This window comes from Bombina bombina, chromosome 3 (genome assembly GCF_027579735.1).
Source record: "Bombina bombina isolate aBomBom1 chromosome 3, aBomBom1.pri, whole genome shotgun sequence".
NCBI lineage: Eukaryota > Metazoa > Chordata > Amphibia > Anura > Bombinatoridae > Bombina > Bombina bombina.
Genome location: NC_069501.1, coordinates 654,628,556 through 654,653,102, shown reverse-complemented (window position 1 = coordinate 654,653,102; position 24,547 = coordinate 654,628,556). Strand labels below are relative to the sequence as shown.

Below are 24,547 nucleotides of genomic sequence, written 5' to 3'. Positions count from 1 at the left end.
CAAACTAGTCCTAAAGCCAGTTCACACGGGCCATTTTTTGCAGTACAGCGGCCCAACCCATTGCGCTCTCTCCCCTCTCTTTTGCTCTCTCTCCCCCTCTCTTTTGAGCTCTCTCTCTCCCCCCTCTCTTTTGAGCTCTCTGTCTCCCCATCTCTTTTGCGCGCTCTCTCTCCCCCCTCTCTTTTATGCTCTCTCTCTCTCCCCCTCTCTTTTGCGCTCTCTCTCTCCCCCTCTCTTTTGTGCTCTCTCTCCCCCTCACTTTTGCGCTCTCTCTCCCCCTCTCTTTTGCCTTCTCTCTCTCCCCATCTCTTTTGCGCTCTCTCTCTCCCCATCTCTTTTGCGCTCTCTCCCCCCTCTCTTTTTTGCGCTCTCTCTCTCCCCCTCTTTTGCAATCTCTCTCCCCCCCCTCTTTTGCGCTCTCTTTCCACTCTCTTTTATGCTCTCTCTCCCCCTCTCTTTTGCGCTCTCTCCTCCCTCTCTTTTGCCCTCTCTCTCCCCCCTCTCTTTTGCGCTCGCTCTTTTCCCGCTCTTTTGCTCTCTCTCTCCCCTCTCTCTTTTGCTCTCGCTCTCCCCCTCTCTTTTGCTCTCTCTCCCCCTCTCTTTTGCTCTCTCTCCCTCCTCTCTTTTGCGTGCTCTCTCCCCCCTCTCTTTTGTGCTCTCCCTCACCCCCTCTCTTTTGCGCTCTCTCCCCCCCTCTCTTTTGCGCTCTCTCTTTCCCTCTCTTTTGCTCTCTCTCTCTCCCCCATCTCTTTTGCGCTCTCTCTCCCCTCTCTATTGCTCTCTCTCTCCCCCATCTCTTTTGCGCTCTCTCTCCCCCATCTCTTTTGTGCTCTCTCTCCCCCTCTCTTTTGCTCTCTCTCTCCCCCATCTCTTTTGCGCTCTCTCTCCCCCTCTCATTTGTTCTCTCTCTCCCCCATCTCTTTTGCGCTCTCTCTCCCCATCTCTTTTGTGCTCTCTCTCCCCCTCTCTTTTGCTCTCTCTCTCCCCCATCTCTTTTGCGCTCTCTCCCCCCCTCTCTTTTGCTCTCTCTCTCTCCCCCCCTCTCTTTTGTGCTCTCTCTCTTCCCCCTCTTTTGCTCTCTCCACCCCTCTTTTGCTCTCTCTCCCCCTCTCTTTTGCGCTCTCTCTCTCCCCATCTCTTTTGCGCTATCTCTCTCTCCCCCTCTCTTTTGTGCGCTCTCTCTCCCCCTCTTTTGCGCTCTCTCCCCCCTCTTTTGCACTCTCTCTCCCCCTCTCTTTTGCGCTCTCTCTCCCCCTCTCTTTTACGCTCTCTCTCCCCCTCTCTTTTGCGCTCTCTCTCCCCCTCTTTTGCATTCTCTCTCTCCCCCTCTCTTTTGCGCTCTCTCTCTCCCCCTCTCTTTTGCGCTCTCTCTCCCCCTCTCTTTTGCGCTCTCTCTCTCTCCCCCCTCTTTTGCTCTCTCTCTCCCCCATCTCTTTTGCGCTCAATCTCCCCCTCTCATTTGTTCTCTCTCTCCCCCATCTCTTTTGCGCTCTCTCTCCCATCTCTTTTGTGCTCTCTCTCCCCCTCTTTTGTGCTCTCTCTCCCCCCTCTCTTTTGCGCTCTCTCTCCCTCCTCTCTTTTGCGCTCTCTCTCTCCCCCCTCTCTTTTGCGCTCTCTCTCTCTCTCCCCCCTCTTTTGCTCTCTCTCTCCCTCCTCTCTTTTGCACTCTCTCTCCCCCTCTCTTTTGCTCTCTCTCCCCCTCTCTTTTGCGCTCTCTCCCCCCCTCTCTTTTGTGCTCTCTCTCCCCCTCTCTTTTACGCTCTCTCTCCCCCCTCTCTTTTGCACTCTCTCTCCCCCCTCTCTTTTGCGCTCTCTCTCTCCCCCTTCTCTTTTGCGCTCTCTCTCTCCCCCTCTATTTTGCGCTCTCTCTCTCCCACTCTCTTTTGCGCTCTCTCTCTCTCCCTCTTTTGCGCTCTCTCTCCCCCCTCATTTGCGCTCTCTCTCCCCTTCTCTTTTGTACTCTCTCTCCCCCTCTCTTTTGCGCTCTTTCTCCCCCCTCTCTTTTGCGCTGTCTTTCCCCCTCTCTTTTGTGTTCTCTCTACCCTCTCTCTTTTGCGCTCTCTCTCCCCCCTCTCTTTTGTGCTTTCTCTCTTCCCCCTCTCTTTTGCGCTCTCTCTCTCCCCCCTCTTTTGCTCTCTCTCTATCCCCCATCTCTTTTGCGCTCTCTCTCCCCCTCTCTTTTGCTCTCTCTCTCCCCCATCTCTTTTGCGCTCTCTCTCCCCCATCTCTTTTGTGCCTTTTGCTCTCTCTCTCCCCCATCTCTTTTGCACTCTCTCCCCCCTCTCTTTTGCTCTCTCTCTCTCCACCCTCTCTTTTGTGCTCTCTCTCTCTCCCCCATCTTTTGCTCCCTCCACCCCTCTTTCCCTCTCTTTTGCTCTCTCTCTCCCCCATCTCTTTTGTGCCTTTTGCTCTCTCTCTCCCCCCTCTCTTTTGCGCTCTCTCTCCCCCTCTCTTTTGCGCTCTTTCTCCCCCCTCTCTTTTGTGCTCTCTTTCCCCCTCTCTTTTGTGTTCTCTCTACCCCCTCTCTTTTGCTCTCTCTCCCTCCACCCTCTCTTTTGTGCTCTCTCTCTCTCTCCCCCCTCTTTTGCTCTCTCCACCCCTCTTTCCCTCTCTTTTGCTCTCTCTCTCCCCATCTCTTTTGCGCTCTCTCTCCCCCTCTCTTTTGCTCTCTCTCTCCCCATCTCTTTTGCACTCTCTCTCCCCTATCTCTTTTGTGCCTTTTGCTCTCTCTCTCCCCCATCTCTTTTGCGCTCTCTCCCCCTCTCTTTTGCTCTCTCTCTCTCTCCCCCCTCTCTTTTGCTCTCTCTCCCCCTCTCTTTTGCACTCTCTCTCTCCCACTCTCTTTTGCGCTCTCTCTCTCTCCCCCTCTTTTGCGCTCTCTCCCCCCTCATTTGCGCTCTCTCTCCCCCTCTCTTTTGTACTCTCTCTCCCCCCTCTCTTTTGCGCTCTCTCTCCCCCTCTCTTTTGCGCTCTTTCTCCCCCCTCTCTTTTGTGCTCTCTTTCCCCCTCTCTTTTGTGTTCTCTCTACCCCCTCTCTTTTGCGCTCTCTCTCCCCCCTCTCTTTTGTGCTTTCTCTCTTCCCCCTCTCTTTTGCGCGCTCTCTCTCTCTCTCTCTCCCCCCTCTTTTGCTCTCTCTCTATCCCCCATCTCTTTTGCGCTCTCTCTCCCCCTCTCTTTTGCTCTCTCTCTCCCCCATCTCTTCTGCGCTCTCTCTCCCCCATCTCTTTTGTGCCTTTTGCTCTCTCTCTCCCCCATCTCTTTTGTGCTCTCTCCCCCCTCTCTTTTGCTCTCTCTCTCTCCACCCTCTCTTTTGTGCTCTCTCTCTCTCCCCCATCTTTTGCTCTCTCCACCCCTCTTTCCCTCTCTTTTGCTCTCTCTCTCCCCCATCTCTTTTGTGCCTTTTGCTCTCTCTCTCCCCCATTTCTTTTGCGCTCTCCCCCCTCTCTTTTGCTCTCTCTCCCTCCACCCTCTCTTTTGTGCTCTCTCTCTCTCTCTCCCCCCTCTTTTGCTCTCTCCACCCCTCTTTCCCTCTCTTTTGCTCTCTCTCTCCCCATCTCTTTTGTGCTCTCTCTCTCCCCATCTCTTTTGCACTCTCTCTCCCCTATCTCTTTTGTGCCTTTTGCTCTCTCTCTCCCCCATCTCTTTTGCGCTCTCTCCCCCCTCTCTTTTGCTCTCTCTCTCTCCCCCCTCTCTTTTGCTCTCTCTCCCCTCTCTTTTGCTCTCTCTCTCTCCCCCCTCTCTTTTGCTCTCTCTCTCTCCCTCCTCTCTTTTGCATGCTCTCTCCCCCCTCTCTTTTGCGCGCTAGCTCTCCCCCTCTCTTTTGCGCTCTCACTCTCCCCCTCTCTTTTGCGCTCTCTCCCCCCTCTCTTTTGCGCTCTCTCTTTCTCTCTCTTTTGCTCTCTCTCCCCCATCTCTTTTGCGCTCTCTCTCCCCCTCTATTTTGCTCTCTCTCTCCCCATCTCTTTTGTGCTCTCTCTCCCCCTCTCTTTTGCTCTCCCTCTCCCCCATCTCTTTTGCGCTCTCTCCCCCTCTCTTTTGCTCTCTCTCTCTCTCTCTCTCTCTCTCTCCCTCCCGCCTCTCTTTTGCGCTCTCTCTCCCCCTCTCTTTTGCTCTCTCTCTCCCCATCTCTTTTGCACTCTCTCTCCCCCATCTCTTTTGTGCCTTTTGCTCTATCTCTCCCCCATCTCTTTTGCACTCTCTCCCCCCTCTCTTTTGCTCTCTCTCTCTCCCCCCTCTCTTTTGCTCTCTCTCCCCCTCTCTTTTGCTCTCTCTCTCTCCCCCCTCTCTTTTGCTCTCTCTCTCTCCCTCCTCTCTTTTGTGTGCTCTCTCCCCCCTCTCTTTTGCGCGTTAGCTCTCCCCTCTCTTTTGCGCTCTCACTCTCCCCTCTCTTTTGCGCTCTGCCTCACCCCCTCTCTTTTGCGCTCTCTCCCCCGCTCTCTTTTGCGCTCTCTCTTTCTCTCTCTTTTGCTCTCTCTCCCCCATCTCTTTTGCGCTCTCTCTCCCCCTCTATTTTGCTCTCTCTCTCCCCATCTCTTTTGTGCTCTCTCTCCCCCTCTCTTTTGCTCTCCCTCTCCCTCATCTCTTTTGCGCTCTCTCCCCCTCTCTTTTGCTCTCTCTCTCTCCCTCCTGCCTCTCTTTTGTGCTCTCTCTCCCACCTTTTTTGCTCTCTCCACCCCTCTTTTGCTCGCTCTCTCCCCCCTCACTTTTGCGCTCTCTCTCCCCCTCTCTTTTGCGCTCTCTCTCCCTCTTTCTTTTGCGCTATCTCCCCCCTCTCTTCGCTCTCTCCCCCCTCTCTTTTGCTCTCTCTCCCCAATCTCTTTTGCGCTCTCTCTCCTCCTCTCTTTTGAGCTCTCTCTCCCCCTCCTCTCTCTCTTCCCCCCTCCTCTCTCTCCCCCTCCTCTCTCTCCCCCTCCTCTCTCTCCCCCCTCCTCTCTCTCTCCCCCCCCTCCTCTCTCTCCCCCCCTCCTCTCTCTCCCCCCCTCCTCTCTCTCCCACTCTCCTCTCTCTCCCCCTCTACTCTCTCTGCCCCACTCCTCTCTCTCTCCCCCCTCCTCTCTCTCTCCCCCCTCTTCTCTCTCTCCCCCCCTCCTCTCTCTCTACCCCCCTCCTCTCTCTCCCCCCTCCTCTCTCTCTCCCCCCTCCTATCTCGCTCCCCCCTCCTCTCTCTCTTCCCCCCCTCCTCTCCCCCCTCCTCTCTCTCTCCCCCTCTCTCCCCCCTCCTCTCTCTCTCCCCCTCATGCTCTCTCTCTCCCCCCCTCCTCTCTCTCCCCCCTCTCTCTACCCCCTTTCTCTATCTCTCCCCCCTCCTCTCTCTCTCTCCCACTCCTCTCTTTCCCCCCTCTCTTTCTACCCCCCCCCCTCTCTCCCCCCTCCTCTCTCCCCCCTCCTCTCTCTCCCCCTTCTCTCTCTCCCCCCTTCTCTCTCTCTCCCCCCTCCTCTCTCTCTCCCCCCCTCTCTCCCCCATCCTCTCTCTCCCCCTTCTCTCTTTCCCCATCCTCTCTCTCTACCCCCCTCCTCTCTCTCTACCCCCTCCTCTCTCTCCCCCTCCTCTCTCTCTCCCTCCTCTCTTTCTCCCCCCTCCTCTCTATCTCCCCCCTCCTCTCTCTCCCCCCTCCTCTCTCTCCCTCCATCCTCTCTCTCCCCCCCCCTCTCTCTCTTCCCCTCCTCTCTCTCCCCCCTCCTCTCTCTCGCCCCCCTCTTCTCTCTCCCTTCTCCTCTCTCTCTACCCCCTCCTCTCTCTCTACCCCCTCCTCTCTCTCTACCCCCCTACTCTCTCTTCCCCCCATCCTCTCTCTCCCCCCTCCTCTCTCTCTCCCCCCTCCTCTCTCTCCCCCCCTCCTCTCTCTCTCCCCCCTCCTCTCTCTCCCCCCCTCCTCTCTCTCTCCCCCCTCTCTCTCCCCTCCTCTCTCTTTCCCCTCCTCTCTCTCTCCCCTCCTCTCTCTCTCTCTCTTCCTTTCTCTCTTCTCCTATCTCTCCTACTCTCTCTATCTCGTGACCGCGCCCGGCCACACTCGGCCACGCCCCCTTCACTGCCATTCCCACCCGGTCACGCCCCATTCACATCGGTCATGCCCCCGCTCACGCTCAGCCACACCCACTTCTGACGCAGATCAGCTAGGGAGTAGGACTCAAAGGCCAGGTGTGTTTGTCCTCGTGCTGTCTCTACTGCGCATGACAGCTTCGGACAAACACACTTGGCATTTTATATAATAGGATGTCAAGCAAAACTGATTTGGAAGTGCAGTGACATGAAAATATATAGCGAATGAGAAGCAAGTATATGTATGAAAGCATTTGATCAAGCTAAAACCAATGTTACATAAAAATATATTTTTTTAAATCTTCAGTTTTAAGATGCATTATAGCTGCCAGTTTTTAATATTTGAAAATAGAATACAACATTTAAATAACATTAAAGCTAAACAGCTGGAGCTATGACACAGGTACCTAGTAAATGCCTGCACCATAACTTTTTGGGCTTTAATTGTAAATAAGCACAACATTAGCTTTAGTTATAAGTTCTAATGCTGCTGCAACTGTGTATTTAGTTTTATGTTCTTGCTGCTGGTGTTTCTATATCAAGCTTGCTGCTGTAGTAACTGCGTCACTTCTTATGACATCACTTCCTGTGACACTACTGAACATGCATATAGTACAGGCACATCTGCACAGAGCAAGTTTTCTCTGTGAAAAAATCACAAAAAGACAAAGGCGCCTCCTGGTGTAATACAGTTGGTGAAAGAGATTTGTTAGGTTATCAAAAAGGTACTCACAAGTGGAGCAGCACCCAATTGTGCTAAATCAAACAGACTGGGATCTCACAGTGTCCCTGCTCACTGACACTGCAAGGAAACTGGTTTCTCCAACGTCTTGCCGGACTGACAGAGCTCAGACTCTCACAAAGAGGTTTACATAAAACCAAATTTTATTAATAAAATAAAAATCTCAGTGTCTCATGACACTAGATATTAAAAGAACAAGCAACGCGTTTCTCAGACTGCTGTCTGTTTCATCAAGAAGCCTGATGAAACAGACAGCAGTCTGAGAAACGCGTTGCTTGTTCTTTTAATATCTAGTGTCATGAGACACTGAGATTTTTATTTTATTAATAAAATTTGGTTTTATGTAAACCTCTTTGTCTGAGCTCTGTCAGTCCGGCAAGACGTTGGAGAAACCAGTTTCCTTGCAGTGTCAGTGAGTTTGATAACCTAACAAATCTCTTTCACCAACTGTATTACACCAGGAGGCGCCTTTGTCTTTTTGTGATTTTTTCACAGAGAAAACTTGCTCTTCGATCCTGATTTCCCTGACAAAGCAGCTGACTCCAGTCATCATCTGTGCTCCTGATCATTGATCATCCTGGTATTTGATCACATTCATCATTTGGGACTATACCCACCCCAATTGGGACATTTACCATCTATATAACATTGCAGAAGAAGACAGCATTTCCAGATAAGAACCTTTTAGGAATTTCTTATTACTGTATTTGCTATTATTTGTGTTGTATCCTATGTTTCTCATAGTCCCATATTTATAAGAATTGTTTCTTATTTGTTTACATTATTTCGTATAGTATATTTTATTATAGTTATTATATGTAATATCTTGTTCTCTTCTCTCTTAGCCTATTTACATAGTAATCATATAGGGTCCTGTGCGCCCCCTAGTAGTAAGACACCCTTAGTGTTACTGATTGTTACATCTGCACAGAGCTTCTTAGCAGAGTACAAAATGCATTACCTTAAAAAGAAAAAAACATTTCATTTTGAAGCAATTTCACAGTTTGTTCTTACATTCTTCTGAATCACTAGCTTTATTTAGTAAAAGTTAGGTGACCTTGAACTATTCTATTTTTCTGTATTAATAAATATGTTTGTTCTTATTGATTGGTGTGCTCTTTCCATTATTGATTGCTGACTAAAGATAGAAAAAAACAGGGCAAATACACCTTATTTCTACTGTGTACTTTTGATTTGCAGCTTTAAAACATTTTTAATAAAACTTGATGGTGATTTCACAACAGTTAAGAAACGTAAATGCATATATTTTATTGCAGGATCATACCGGCAATACTGTATAAATGTCTGGAAGGTATAAAAAAAACAACAACAAAAGCATTATGAAACATATCTTAAGAAAAAAATGATGCAAGGAAATTTTTCTTTTATGATTCAGACAGAGAGGCCTATTTAACAAATGTCTGTCGGACCTGATTCGACAGTGCGGATCAGGTCCGACAGACATCGCTGAATGCGGAGAGAAATACGCTCTCCGTATTCAGCATTGCACCAGCAGCTCACAGGAGCTGCTGGAGCAACGCCGCCCCCTGCAGACTCGCGGCCGCCAGCAGGGGGTGTAAATCAACCCGATTGTACTCGATCGGGTTGAATTGTGGCGATTCCTGTCCGCCTCATCAGAGCAGGCAGATAGGGTTATGGAGCAGCGGTCTTTAGACCGTTGTTTCATAACTGGTGTTTCTGGCAAGCCTGGAGGCTCACCAGAAACATGGGCCCTCAAGCTCCGTACGGAGCTTGATAGATCGGCCCCAGAGAATGCAAATTTAAACAACTTTCTAATTTACTTCTATTATCAAATTGTCTTTATTCTCTTGGTATCCTTTGTTGAAAATCAGGGACACACGTTCAGGAGCATGCACGTTTCTTGAGCACTATATAGCAGCACTTTTGCAAGAATTGTATCCATTTGCAAAGCCACTAGATGGCAGCACTATTTCTTGCCATACAGTGCTCCAGACTCCTACCAAAGTTTCTCTTCAACAAAGAATATCATGGAAACAAAGACAATTTAATAATAGAAGTAAACTGTAAACTTTTTTTCAAATGTATGCTCTGTCAGAATCACAAAAAAACCCCAACAAGTTATGGGTTTCATATCTGTTTCAGTCTGCAGGTGTTTCGTCCTCAAGGGCAACACTTATACACTAAAGAAGTCCCCGCCATGTTGCATGCAAACTAGTGAAAAGCATCTAATTGGACAAAGCATTGTTTAATAAATATATACTAGTTCTTAGGCCCTAATGATCGAAACATTCACAATGTGACAAGGTGAAATATTCAAATTTGCTGACATCAGTGTTTGAAGGCAGTCTCGCCAAGAGGCGTTTTACTATAGATCTCAATGTGCGGTGATAAATTCAAAGCAGCATCGCCACCAACATTGAGGTGTAATGTAAATGATCCCTTTACAGTATTGTATGGCAGTACAATTCACACGTGTCAACAGAAGCTCAACCCCTTTTGTTACAATACAATAGGGGTTACTGCAGTTCAGTCAAAGAGCCAGGTCTTGAGGTCCTTTCTGAACTTAGTTAGGGAGGTAGCTTGTCTGAGGTGCAGTGGGAGAGTGTTCCATGTCTTGGCTGCCAGGTGAGAGAAGGATCTGCCTCCCGCTGTGGTCTTCCTGATGCGGGAAATGACTGCGAGGGCTTGGTCAGTCGATCGAAGCTGTCTGGTGGGGGTGTAGAAGGTGACACAGTGGTTGACGTATTCGGGACCGATGTTGTGGAGGGCCTTGAACGCGTGGGTGAGAAGCTTGAACGTGATCTTTTTGTTTATAGGTAGCTAGTGCAGGTCTTCCAGGTGTTTGGTGATGTGGCATTGGCGAGGGAGGTCGAGATTGAGGGGCCCATTTATCAAGCTCCGTAAGGAGCTTATGGGCCCGTTTTTCTGGTGAGTCTTCAGACAGGAATCACCGGAATTCAACCCGATCGAGTACGAGCGGGTTGATTGAAACCCCCTTGATTGAAACCCTCTTGTGAGCTGCTGGCGCAATGCTGAATACGGAGAGCGTATTGCTCTCCGCATTCAGCAAGGTCTTGCGGACCTGATCCACACTGTCGGATCAGGTCTGCAAGACCTTTAGTAAATAGGCCTCTGTGTCTATCCGAGGCATTCTGGATGCGCTAGAGTCTATTTTGGAGCTTGATCGTGGAGCCGGCGTAGAGTGCATTGCCGTAGTCCAGTTTTTTTTTAAATAAAACTAGATGGTGATTTCACAACAGTTAAGAAACGGAAATGCATATATTTTATTGCAGGATCATACCGGCAATATAAATGTCTGGAAGGTATAAAAAGCAACAACAAAAGCATTATGAAACATATCTTAAGAAAAAAATGATGCAAGGAAATTTTTCTTTTATGATTCAGACAGAGAGGCCTATTTAACAAATGTCTGTCGGACCTGATCCGACAGTGCGGATCAGGTCCGACAGACATCGCTGAATGTGGAGAGCAATACGCTCTCCGTATTCAGCATTGCACCAGCAGCTCACAGGAGCTGCTGGTGCAACGCCGCCCCCTGCAGACTTGCGGCCGCCAGCAGGGGGTGTAAATGAACCCGATTGTACTCGATCAGGGTTGAATTGCGTAGATTCCTGTCCGCCTCATCAGAGCAGGCAGACAGGGTTATGGAGCAGCGGTCTTTAGGCCTCTGTGTCTGTCCGAGGCATTCTGGATGCGCTGGAGTCTATTTTGGAGCTTAATGGTGGAGCCGGCGTAGAGTGCGTTGCCGTAGTCCAGTCGACTATTGACAAGGGCGTGGGTGACGGTCTTCCTGGTCTTGATTGTGATCCACTTGAAGATCCTTCTCAGTAGGTTTAGCATGTGGAAGCATGAAGCTAGATGTATTGCAATGTTTCATTTACCTGTATTGCGTTGTATAATGGTATAATATGTAATTAAAGTCTTGTCTTGATGGTAAAAATGGTGTATTTTTCCTTTGCCGTGTTTTTTTCTTTTTGTTAGGAATAAAATTTCTTGTTCTCACTATTAATATTTCATAGAAAACAGTAGCCGTCTGTTTATATTTATGTATTGCCAATATAAGTACTCACTGTTCTGAATGTGTTACACTAATAATAATAATAATAATATTGTGATCACACTGTAAAAAACGTGTTATTAATATAACATATTAGGCTAATGTTTGTGTCATTAGAACCTTTGTATCTTACTGGCCAATGACATTTGTGTTCCTATTTGTCATCACTGCTGGTGAAATCTGTACTTATGTAGACCATTTCTGTGTATCCTACCTGAGCAATTCTGCCTGTGTTTCTGCTGATAATTTTTTCAATGTATTAAATGAGTTGGATATAGCTTTGTCTATTGGCTGTTGGAGTTTAATCCTAACCATGATTGAGACAACTACTGGATGAGGGATTGGAAGGGGGATTTATATAATATATATAAATACTTTTCAATACATTTCTATCAAACATCATATGTAAATGTTAAACATTCTGCATTTTCCAAGGGTGATCCAATAGGTTTTAAGTATATGATTATTTTTTTATTCACTGTTATAGTGGTTGTATGGCATCTGGTAGTCTTTGCTGTTTAGTAAGACTAAGGTTGTAAAATAATAACACAGCTATTGAAAAAAATATTTTTGTTTGAGCAACTGACATAAAAATAAAACAAACATTTACTTAAAAAAGGAATATATATATATATATATATATATATATATATATATATATATATATACCCAACCTGTTTTTATGTGTAAGTGCAAATCAATTAAGCTACAATTCAGGACATTTAGTAGCAGCACGTTATTCTTTAAATGGTCATTAAAAGCAGCTTTATACTCTGATAATTAAACATTCACAGGAGATAAAAGTATATAATGTATCAGTAGTGGGCAAGAAAAACAAGTTACTGTTGATGTAACCATCAGAAGTGCTTTAATAGCTGATTAGTGTAATTTATCAAAGTGCCTTCTAATAGGATGTAATTTGCACAATTTTTCTTTTGCATGTAAATCTTAACAGAATTGCATCCAGTAAGCCTTTAGGCAGATTTTAGTTCAATTATGTTGGTATTGAAGGAAACATCTTAATTGCCTTTGAAGTCAAATATAGATCACTTGAATTGGGTGAAACTCTGATGAAAAGCTGTTCCCATCAAACCATTTGTAAGTAAACAAAGTGATTGATTTCTTTCTTTCTGTCTTTCTTTCTTTCTTTCTTTCTTTCTTTCTTTCTTTCTTTCTTTCTTTCTTTCTTTCTTTCTTTCTTTCTTTCTTTCTTTCTTTCTTTCTTTCTTTCTTTCTTTCTCTTTCTTTCTTTCTTTCTTTCTTTCTTTCTTTCTCTTTCTTTCTTTCTTTTATTCTTTCTTTCTTTCTTTCTTTCTGTCTCCTTCTTTCTTTCTGTCTCTCTCTATTTCTTTCTTTCTGTTTCTTTCTTTTTTTTCTCATGCTATCTCTCTTTCTTTCTTTTTCTCTTTCTGTCTCTCTTTCTTTCTTTCTCTTTCTTTTTTCTTTCTTTCTCATAGTTAAAAAAGATCAAAAAGTAAGGTAAGAACATTTGAGGCTTTCAAAGTGGGTGTTCCAATGCAAGTTTTGCAGAGCTTCATTTCTAAAGCATTCAATAAGTTACTTGCCAGCCACAAAGAGAGAAGCGCTCTACCAGGAACGAACAACAGCTCAGTGGCCTGTTCTATGGCGATTTACCACCCGGAAGCAGCCTCTTTTAGACCAGTGTGCTTTTCACAGAAGAAAACTTTCCTGAAGTATATCAGTCTGATCCCACCAAGTAAGGTCAGTCCAGCCCCGAAATACCAGGCAATTCTCCTCTGAACAAGGAACATGACAACCCCAGATGATCGTTTCGGCCTCCTATGGGCCTCGTCAGTGAGGTGCAGCCACATTCCTCTAAGCACACTGGGCAAGGAGTCCACGTCTGGTTTCCCCCATCACCCATAGGGAGTGCCTTGCCAGACACACCCTATTATAAAACCTGGAAATAATAATACAGATGTGCTTACTACCACTTTAACAAACTTCAGTACTAACAAAAAAATGTACTTACTGGTAACTGTTTTTCTAGACAGATGCTAAAATTTTTGGTTTGGTTGGGCTTCAGTTTTTTTAGTGGAATTCTTGTCTCTCCGATGAATTCATTGTGGCGGAATTTGTCTTCATCACATACAGAAATTCTAAAAAGAAAAAGAAGACAGGACTCAAACTCTTACCACTAGCTCATAAATAAGTACTTTATAGTATCCCAAACTCAACAAAATGTAAAGAAAGTTTAGAGGTTATATTAGATACTCAATGGGCTCTCTAAAATATGCTGCTACTGCAAAATCTGTGAGTTCTGTGAGGACCCTTGAGGAAATTCCTAATTTTAAGATCTTATTATGAGGTCTGCAGCATGCATCAATCACAGCTTAGGTCAGCTCCCACTATCCAATTATCCAATGGGAGCAAACACATGCAAAAACATTCCTTCAGCTGTATAGATATGATTTAACAAGCAGCAGAAGCTGCTGTCTCCGCCCAAAGTTTCCAGCTCACCACCTTTTATGTGGCAGACTGCAATCAGCCCGATGATTGACACCCCTGTGCAGGGGATGTTATTGCACAAGCATTTATTCTTAAATGCCGACAGTGCATTTAGCGATGTCGGGCGGACATGATTTGCTACAGCAAATCATGTCCACCCGGCATTTAATAAATCTACCCCAATGTGTTAAAGCTATGCATGTTAACAAAGTTTTGTTCTCTTTCAAGTCTAATTAAAATGTAATAAACTGGCAGTGAATATGTCAATATCGTTACTAAGTAATAGCAAATGAATAGTTTCAACTTAAAGGTACAGTCAAAATTATAATTTAATGATTCAGACCGGGCATGCACATTGAGTGAACCAATGAGAAGCTCCCAGTAGTGCAATGGGCTTCTTGAGCCTACCTTGGTGTTCTCAGATAACAGACAATAAAACAAATTTGATATAAAGAAGTAATGTGAAAGTTGTATGCCATATCTGAATCATTACATTTCGAGTTTATGTTCCCTTTAATGTCCTAATATATTATTATATCTAAGAGAAACTGCTCTATGAAAGGAAAGTGGGTATAACTATTGATATGTTGCAGGCTTGAATGAAATCAACATGAAAATAACTAAAGCCTTTCAATAAACCTAAAGGGACACTAAACCCATTTTTTTTTCTTTTGTGATTCAGATAGAGCATAAAATGTTAAGCAACTTTCTAATTTACTTCTATTATAATTTTTTCTTAGTTCTCTTGCTAACTTTATTTGAAAAAGAAGGCATCTAAGCTTTTGTTTTGGGTTCAGAACTCTGGATAGCACTTTTTTATTGGTGGATGAATTTATCCACTAATCAGCAAGAACAACCAAGGTTGTTCACCAAAAATGGGCCGGCATCTAAACTTACATTCTTGCATTTCAAATAACGATACCAAGAGAATGAAGAAAATTTGATATGAGCAAATTAGAAAGTTATCTAAAATTTTATGCTCTATCTGAATCACAAAAGAAAAAAATTGGGTTCAGTGTCCCTTTAAAGGGATACTAACCCACATTTTTTCTTTCACGATTCAGATAGAGCATGAAATTTTAAGCAACATTCTTATTTTATCTGATGAAATCCCTGTAGCCAATCCCTGGAGGAGGAGGAGAGGTAAAACATGTCATGAGGCTAATTACTTTTGAAAGAATGCTCTGAGTCTGTGGGAAACTGCACCTGTGTGTTGGGCTTCTGACTGCTGAGGCCTTTGCCGGCTGAAAGTTGTGGGAGCAGGTCCTGGAGGAAAATCCCCTATTTGTAAGGAGACCTGTGAGAACTATCTAAGCAGTAGAACATATGCATCAAGCACTTTCTACACTGGAGCAGCGACAAGTATCTGTATACTATTGAAGTCAGTATTGCTAACAAGGAATGCCTTTTTTCCTAAATTGTGATTTTAAAGCTACAGTATGCACACAATTTAAAAGTGGATAACTTGTGACAGTTTCATTGATCACACTACCTAGGTTATATTGGATCTGGATGTGGAAAGGAGAGGGTGTTGTACACACTAAGAGATTGATACAAAATACCCTCATAAAACAGAGGGAAAGTACACCATAGCGCTATAAAAGATATAGCTTAGAGGACATCATATGACAAAAAGATATTAGATATAAATATAAATTGGAACAAAGTAATATTTAATCTGAAACAAGTATGCAACATAAAAAAAAAAACTGGTAAAGTGTAGCATCCAATAAAAAACAGTTAAAAATAAATTATATACATTAGTTAAAATCGTACAGGTTAAAAGGATAGGAGATTGAAACTCCAGCAGGTGTAACCTAAACAGGTTTTTTGGCAAGATGCTGAAACAAAGAAGAAAATCCCAAATCAAAAGATACGCAAGAACCAAATTTAAGGTGTATAATTCTTACTTACAGGTTCTTTTCTTTCTTTAAAGTTGATAGTCCCATTAGCAATCAGGTATATCCGAAATGTCCATTGTGCTTGCTCATCCAGAGTCGCTCCTTGGTGGTTTTCTGATGATTTGAACAGCTAATGGTTCCGATCTGCACTGCACCTCTAGGACTACGGATGCCCGAATAGGACAATAACAGCAGGAATAAAGCAACGTGTTTCAGCCATGACTGGCCTTTTTCAAGTCATAGAGATGCAGTGCAGATCGGAACCATTAGCCGTTCAAACCGCCAAGGAGCAACTCTGGATGAGCAAGCACAACGGACATTTTGGATATACCTGATTGAAAACAGGACTATCAACTTTAAAGAAAGACAAGAACCTATGCTCGATATAAGTAAGAATTATACACCTTAAATTTGGTTCTTGCGTATCTTTTGATTTGGGATTTTCTCCTTTGTTCCAGCATCTTGCCAAAAAACTTGTTTAGGTTACACCTGCTGGAGTTTCAATTTCCTATCCTTACATGGTCTTTTAACCTGTACGATTTTAACTTATGTATGTCATTTATTTTTAACTGTTTTTATTGGATGCTATACTTTATCAGTTTTTGTTTTTATGTTGCATATTTGTTTCAGATTAAATATTACTTTGTTCCAATTTATATTTATACGTAATATCTTTTTGTCATATGATATCCTCTATCCGCTATGGTGTACTTTCCCTCTGTTTTATGAGGGTATTTTGTATCTATCTGCATTTTTAGAGGTTTTAGGGATTCTCTGTTCTCACTGTTAGCTTTGTGACATCTATCTCTGTGCTGATATCTTACTCTCATTTTACCTTCACACACTGAGAGATTGCATTTGCATCACCTTCATTCAATTATCATTTCATCAAGTGTGTTTAATTAAAATGGACTGTCAGTTACAGACAATCTGTATGAGAGAGCATTCTTTGGCACTTTAAGTGCTCTTATTTTGCCTGAACTTTAATTTAACCTGTTTATTTGACATTGAACTATACCTTTTGTGCCATATAGAATTAATAATACAAATTTCAAATCAAATTTTATCTTTTCAAATAAAGATACCAAAAGAACGAAGACAAATTGATACTGAGTACATTAAAAAGTTGCTTAAAATTGAATGCTCTATCTGCATTGTGAAAGAAAAAATTTGGGTTTAGTATCTCTTTAAAGAAGTCTAAGAAAAGTTATGTTTTACAGTTTTGCAAACTGGAGGATCTTTGATGTTGTAAATGAGTATCCTAAGGACATCCACCAAAATGAATGTTTGGTGTCTCTGTTAAAAAAACAAATAATACAAAAAAATGTAATTAAATAAAAAAATAAATATATATAATATATATATATATATATATATATATATATATATATATATATATATATATATATATACATATACACACACGATAGTCACGTTGATTGTCCAGAGATTTAGATATATCAAAATAACAAGAGTATTGCATAAAGAAATGATACTTTTTTTATTGGATTAACTATACATTTATAAGATGACAAGCTTTCAGAAGAATGCCTTCCCTTTTCAAATCTGAAGCAATACTGATCAAATTGATGGAATTTACAGATAATGGCCCCAAGTTATCAAGGTCTGTCGGACCTCGCTGAATACGGCGAGCAATATGCTCGCCATATTCAGCATTGCACCAGCAGCTCACAAGAGCTGCTGGTGCAACGCCGCCCCCTGCAGACTCCCGGCCAATAGGCCGCCAGCAGGGGGTGTCAATCAACCAGATCGTACTCGATCGGGTTGATTTCCAGTGATGTCTGTCCGCCTCAGAGCAGGCGGACAGGTTATGGAGCACCGGTCTTTGTGACCGCTGCTTCATAACTGCTGTTTCTGGCGAGCCTGCAGGCTCGCCAGAAACACGGGGCATCAAGCTCCATTTGGAGCTTGATAAATATGCCCCTATATCTTAAAACACAGGATGGCTAAAAGGAACAGAAATTGTTACAGAGATCTGAGTGCAGGGGGAGGAGGGGGTGTTGGAAAAATCATGAGGGGGGTTTAGGAGACAGAGGCAGACAGTATCCAGTGTAGGAGAACAGAGAAGTTAAATATACACTGTGTGCAGAATTATTAGGCAAATGAGTATTTTGACCACATCATCCTCTTTATGCATGTTGTCTTACTCCAAGCTGTATAGGCTCTAAAGCCTACTACCAATTAAGCATATTAGGTGATGTGCATCTCTGTAATGAGAAGGGGTGTGGTCTAATGACATCAACAACCTATATCAGGTGTGCATAATTATTAGGCAACTTCCTTTCCTTTGGCAAAATGGGTCAAAAGAAGGACTTGACAGGCTCAGAAAAGTCAAAAATAGTGAGATATCTTGCAGAGGGATGCAGCACTCTTAAAATTGCAAAGCTTCTGAAGCGTGATCATCGAACAATCAAGCGTTTCATTCAAAATAGTCAACAGGGTCGCAAGAAGCGTGTGGAAAAACCAAGGCGCAAAATAACTGCCCATGTACTGAGAAAAGTCAAGCGTGCAGCTGCCAAGATGCCACTTGCCACCAGTTTGGCCATATTTCAGAGCTGCAACATCACTGGAGTGCCCAAAAGCACAAGGTGTGCAATACTCAGTGACATGGCCAAGGTAAGAAAGGCTGAAAGACGACCACCACTGAACAAGACACACAAGCTGAAACGTCAAGACTGGGCCAAGAAATATCTCAAGACTGATTTTTCTAAGGTTTTATGGACTGATGAAATGAGAGTGAGTCTTGATGGGCCAGATGGATGGGCCGTGGCTGGATTGGTAAAGGGCAGAGAGCTCCAGTCCGACTCAGACGCCAGCAAGGTGGAGTACTGGTTTGGGCTGGTATCATCAAAGATGAGCTTGTGGGGCCTTTTCGGGTTGAGGATGGAGTCAAGCTCAACTCCCAGTCCTACTGCCAGTTTCTGGAAGACACCTTCTTCAAGCAGTGGTACAGGAAGAAGTCTGCATCCTTCAAGAAAAACATGATTTTCATGCAGGACAATGCTCCATCACACGCGTCCAAGTACTCCACAGCGTGGCTGGCAAGAAAGGGTATAAAAGAAGAAAATCTAATGACATGGCCTCCTTGTTCACCTGATCTGAACCCCATTGAGAACCTGTAGTCCATCATCAAATGTGAGATTTACAAGGAGGGAAAACAGTACACCTCTCTGAACAGTGTCTGGGAGGCTGTGGTTGCTGCTGCACGCAATGTTGATGGTGAACAGATCAAAACACTGACAGAATCCATGGATGGCAGGCTTTTGAGTGTCCTTGCAAAGAAAGGTGGCTACATTGGTCACTGATTTGTTTTTGTTTTGTTTTTGAATGTCAGAAATGTATATTTGTGAATGTTGAGATGTTATATTGGTTTCACTGGTAAAAATAAATAATTGAAATGGGTATATATTTGTTTTTTGTTAAGTTGCCTAATAATTATGCACAGTAATAGTCACCTGCACACACAGATATCCCCCTAAAATAGCTATAACTAAAAACAAACTAAAAACTACTTCCAAAACTATTCAACTTTGATATTAATGAGTTTTTTGGGTTCATTGAGAACATGGTTGTTGTTCAATAATAAAATTAATCCTCAAAAATACAACTTGCCTAATAATTCTGCACTCCCTGTATGGTTTTACATAGCGCATATACTGAAATAAAGTTATATATCAACATGAAATCAATATGTATACAGATGTGAAATTATGTATACAGTGGAAATATAAGATAGTCAAAAAAGGAGAAAGGGAAGAAAGAAAAAAAAGGGGAATAATAATAATGACAAAAGTGTGGACATACAATGTAATTGACTATATGAAAGTACATTACAAAAATGTGTTAAGAAACCAGAATCTATAAATGTATAGTTAGTCCAATAAAAAAATATCATTGTTCAATGCAATACTCTTGTTATTTTTATATATATATATCTATATATCACTTGCAATGATTTTGGAGAAACAGTAGAGTGCAATTTGTAACGTTAACAACACTTTAAAACTATTAAAACCTCACCTTTTACTACTGTATGCAAAATAAAAATTTAAAATGCTGCTTATTTTACCTTTGAGGGCCTATCTATCAAGCTCTGTATGGAGCTTGAGTGCCTGTGTTTGGCTCGCCAGAAACACCAGTCTAAAGACCGCTGCTGCATAACCTGTCCGCCTGTTCTGAGGAGGCGGACAGACATCACGCGCAATTCAACCCGATCGAATACGATCGGGTTGATTGACGCCCCCGTGCTAGCAGACGATTGGCCGCAAATCTGCAGGGGGCGGCGTTGCACCAGCAATTCACAAGAGCTGCTGGTGCAATGCTGAATGCGGAGAACGTATTGCTCTACACATTCAGCGAGGTCTATTGTATATGATCCGCAATGTCGGATCATGTCCGACAGGCCTTTCATAAATAGGCCCCTTGTTCTCAACTATAATATGTTTTTTTCAGTTAATTTAATGAGCCTCACACAGTAATGGTTGATAAAAGTTGCCAATCTTTCTTCTTTTTTTTCTCTGCAGACTGTAAAATCTATAAAACAGTTGAGTTTAGCTGATCAACGAGGTTAATTGTATTCACCACATGTAGGGCAGTATCTACCTGTGTTAATAATACCCCATCTATTGGCAGATTGGAGACTTGAAGCAAACAAAATCTAACTCACTGTGCAGCGGAACACATTTCATACAACAGCAAGATATATCTTTTGTATCCATTGTATTCCACAGTGCTATTTGGCGAATAGCAAATGTCTACAAACAGGTGCAATAAAATAGAATGAATTTACTCAGCTGGATCCTTTGTTATTTTAGAGAAACATAAAATGATGTTTGATGTAAGCAATCTAGGCTTTGGGGACTTTATTATAAAAGATAACTTTCAATAAATAATTAATCATGGACTGTAGTTTGAATTTATGATTGCCTTGAAGAATTGTTATTTGATTAAAAATGTAATTAAGCAAAGGCCAAAGTGAGCATCTGTACAAATGGGACATACATTCGAAACAAAACAAACAAGGACTATCCAAATAATATCCTGAAATAAAACAGTATTTTTATACAAAACATACAAACTGCATTTTCTACATTTTCTTATGTAAAACAATATAGGACAGGACATTTATCAAACTGCAAACATGGAAGTCCTACGTTGAATTTACTCACCACAGAGTAAACTATTTAAAGGAATAGAAAGATCAAAAATAAAATGGGCATGGTTGCATTTTCATTTTAAATATAAGATTTTTTGCAATATACTTTTATTAGCAAAAACACTTCTAGAAAAATGTATTGATGTTTTTCAGTGGCATACGCACATATCCAGTGACAGCCGTGCATCAGTATTCAAACACCACACCTTCTCAGAGAGCCAGCAGTGACTTGTATGGCACAAATTATGTCTTTAGAAGCAATACACACCATTATAAGTGCTCTTAGCAGGCATGGGGGTAGATTTATTAAATGTTGGACAGACATGATCCGCTGTAGCGGCATTTAACATTGCACAAGCATTTCTAGTGAAACGCTTGGGCAATGCCGCCCCCTGCACATTCGCGGCCAATTGCCCGCTAGCAGGGGGTGTCAATCATCCCGATCACATCTGATCGGGGTGATTGCGATCCGCAACCTCAGAAGTGGTGGAGAAGTTAAAGAGCAACGGTCTTACGACCACTGCTTCTTAACTTCTGTTTCCAGTGAGCTGGAAACTATGGGGGTAGATTGCAGCATCCGCTGCTTAATAAATCTACCCATTATATTTGAATGTTTGTGCACACTCCCTGACAGGATATGTGCCTATGCCGTAGAAAAACAGTAATAACTTCTACTAGAAGCAATTTTGCTGATGAAAGTATATTGCAAAGATGCTTATATTTCAAATTGAAATGCACCCATGCACAATTAATTTTTGACCTTTCGATCCCTTTATTATTACTAATTTCTTCCCCCATCAGTGCCATTGTCTGCCATTAGGTGTAAGACCACTCCTGACTTCAGGTGTGGTCAGGGTTTTTAATACGTATTAGCACTGCCTTTTTTTAATAAGAACCAATAAAACATACTTTTAATATTATCCTTTGTAATAAACGTCAAATTACTGATATACTCAGTGTATAGAAGCATACTTTTTTTGACATGCTCACTCACCGTGAGTTATGACTTCCTAGTAATAATTTTTAATAGACGTGCACGTGTGAAAAATTTGTTTTGTCTGAAATATTTATTTTGGATTTTTCCAAACTGTCAATCCGACCGAATTTCATCCATGTGGTCATTTGTTTCAGACAAGTATTGGATTTAAATTCATTACCATTATTTCCAATAAGAACAGCAAATATGGACAATTAATATTAACAAATATCTTACAATATGGAATTCTAACAATTAAAATAACCTATCTTGCAATGTTAATAGAACATACAGCACTCTTAATTTGAGTTAATGACTTGCTCACAGAGGCACATATATCACACAACTGCATGTTCCGATATCTCTTGTCAAAGTGGTTAAAATGTCTGAGCCTCCCCTAGTCTCCCACTTCCCTAAACTAGGTTAAGGCTTGATTGGACAAGCATGTAAGACTAAAATCCAGCCATTAGTGCCAGGCTAGCTGCCCCTAACATCAGTCATTAGTAATACTATGGCAGGATTAAACAGGGGACGATGAACCCATTAACGGTCAGTCCCCCAGTATATCATTACAAACAAAGGAGCTGATTAAACAAACAATATAACTCTATTTCCCCCTTCCTGTTCCTTGTTTGGTACCAAATCACTTGAACAATTTAAATCGATTTTGTTAAGTAAGCATTTATTTTTCGCCTGTTTCGTCCAATAATGTATTTAGCTGTTCGTTTATTGGAAGGCTCAGGGAATCAGCAAAATGTGTCAGTCCTATTTCAAAGCTTATGAAGTTGTCTCCCTTTTATTTTTCTTTAATTCTTCTCTTTTCTGGTGTTCATATGTTGAAACGAACTGTTGTATAGAATACGTTTTTAATTTGTTTCAATTAGTTTTTTTAGTAATGTTTTAAAAATGTTGCATAGTGAAACTCATTCTATGTGGTGAGAAATGACCATTTATGAGAAACTAGACCTAAAGCCCATGTACACAGGCAAAAATCCCCATCCTCTTGGATCCCCTCTCTGTCCCTCCTTCTCTTCCCTGCCGCTCTCAACATTTCAACATTTTTTCTGCAGTGCAGCGGTCTCACCCACTCCTGCCCCCATCCCGCTCACTCCCGACCCACCCCCTCTGCTGTCTGATCCTCACAGCCTTTTGAAGTCTTGTGCACAATAACTGACTGATCCTTCCTTACAGCAAGGTATGTTTGTCTCGTGCTGCAGTCTCTACTGCGCATGACTGCATCGGACAAACATACTTGGTCTTTTATAATATAGGATGATAGATCTAGCTCCATTAAAAATAACTGATCTTTCAACTCTTGGCTGTGATGAGGGTGGGTAGAAATCTTTACTAATTCCACAGTTTTTGAGTTGCTATGTTGCTGTGAGTTTTTTCAGGATAAATGTTATTTAATCCAGGCCTCTGACGTTTGCAGTTATAAAATACAGTTTAAAAGTACTTTAAATGAAGGCCTGAGTGTTGATTTTTTTCCGGTGAATGCTGCTCTGGTTAAGTCTCTAAGAAATGTTTTAGCCTAATTTAGAATGTTTTAAGATTTTGTTAGTGATAACCACAAACAGTGCAAGTGTGACTTTAAATCAAATATGAAAAATAAAAAATGCTATTTATAGATATTAGAGTCCTGGAGTGACTTTTTCTACGAATCCCCTTAGCTGTACAGGATATTATGTTCTCAACACATATACATATGTATATGTACCTATACATATGTAAATGTGTGCACTGTCCACGGAATACAGCCTCTCCAATTGGGATGAATGGAGCTTTAATTAATAAATTAAATGTGTGTTATTGAAACCTCTAGAATGTCTTCTATGGTCATTTTAGAGTGTTTTCAACAAGAGCAGTAGAGAAATAATTTAAAAATGCCCATAATGTTTACACGCCTGGTCTGGAGAAGGCAGCGCTAAAGGGTATATCTCTAGCGTACTTACCACACTTATCAAAACCAGGGGCAGCTAAATTGCTGACTGGGAATCTTCTGTACCAGGACCCTGTGAAAGCCTGGCACTTAGCTCATAAGTATCTAGGTAGAGTGAACCTGAGCTCCCCCTATCTGCCATTTAGTGGCAATGCGGACTTCCTGGCAGGTATGGACACGAAACCATTTCGTTCTTGGGAACAACTTGGACTGAGCAGCATTAGTTCGCTGATAGACCCGCTGATGAAGACTGTAAAATAATTTGCAACACTGCAGAGGGATTACAATATTCCACATGCCCACTTTTACGCATATCTACAGGTGCGCCATTATGTAAATAAAATAATTAGGGACGAACCGGCCTTCTGGGAAGGTTCACCATTTCGTCTTTCACAGGCTTTATTTAAAATGGGGAGATTCTCTTTGTCTGAGATCTACCAAACTCTCCTACAGAGACGAATGCCACATGCACACCTGAGCTCTGTGGAAGGTTGGCAGAGAGAGGGACTGCAGGACGTTACGTGGGATGAGGCTCGGAGGGGACTACAGAAAGTCAAAAAGGCTACCCTATCTGCGAACTTATGGGAAACTCAAATAAGGTTTATACACAAGGCGTATATGACCCCCAAGTGTCTAGCTAAATGGATACCGGACTGGCCCAATAAGTGTTCTAAATGCTCCGCGGAGTCACCTGGCCTGTTGCACTGTATATGGGAGTGTCCGAGAATTAGTCAGTTCTGGAGCAAATTACAATACTGGGTTAAGACAAAAATGGGTACCTCTTTTGAATTTACGCCTAGGGCAGTATTGTTTATGCATTGGGAGCAGCAGTACAGACAGATTGACTCAGAGTTGACCTTACTTATCTTATTGGCGAGAAAATGCATACTTAATCACTGGACGACTAACAGGGCACCTACAATGATATATTTCAAAAACATGCTAAGGACGCAATTATTCACTGAACAAATAGACGTTAGAGTAGATGTGGGTAGTCGATTAGGTTCATTTTTACGGAAATGGTTCAGATTGATTCTAACATTTGAATTAGAGATACAAAGGCAGGTCCTTCTACCCTTTCATAACTCTATTACTTTTCTGGAAGACTCTTTGAGAGGAGAGTGGAATCATCTCGCTTTTTAATCATCTTCTCTCCCCTCCCCTTTTTTTTTTTTTTCTCTCTCTCTCTCCTTTTGCTCTTTTGTTCTTCTCACCCTATCCGTTGCCGGTCCAGCAGGGTACCT

At 42.7% G+C, this 24,547-nt stretch overlaps 1 protein-coding gene across 1 annotated transcript in view; it reads right to left on the bottom strand.

Moving 5' to 3' along the window:
* DOC2B (double C2 domain beta) overlaps positions 1-24,547 on the bottom strand; it is a 1,640,761-nt gene that overhangs the window by 378,011 nt on the left and 1,238,203 nt on the right. Inside the window, exon 5 of the mRNA XM_053707380.1 lies at positions 12,836-12,962. Within this exon, the coding sequence (XP_053563355.1) occupies positions 12,836-12,962 (127 nt within the window). The remainder of the gene's footprint in view (positions 1-12,835; positions 12,963-24,547) is intronic.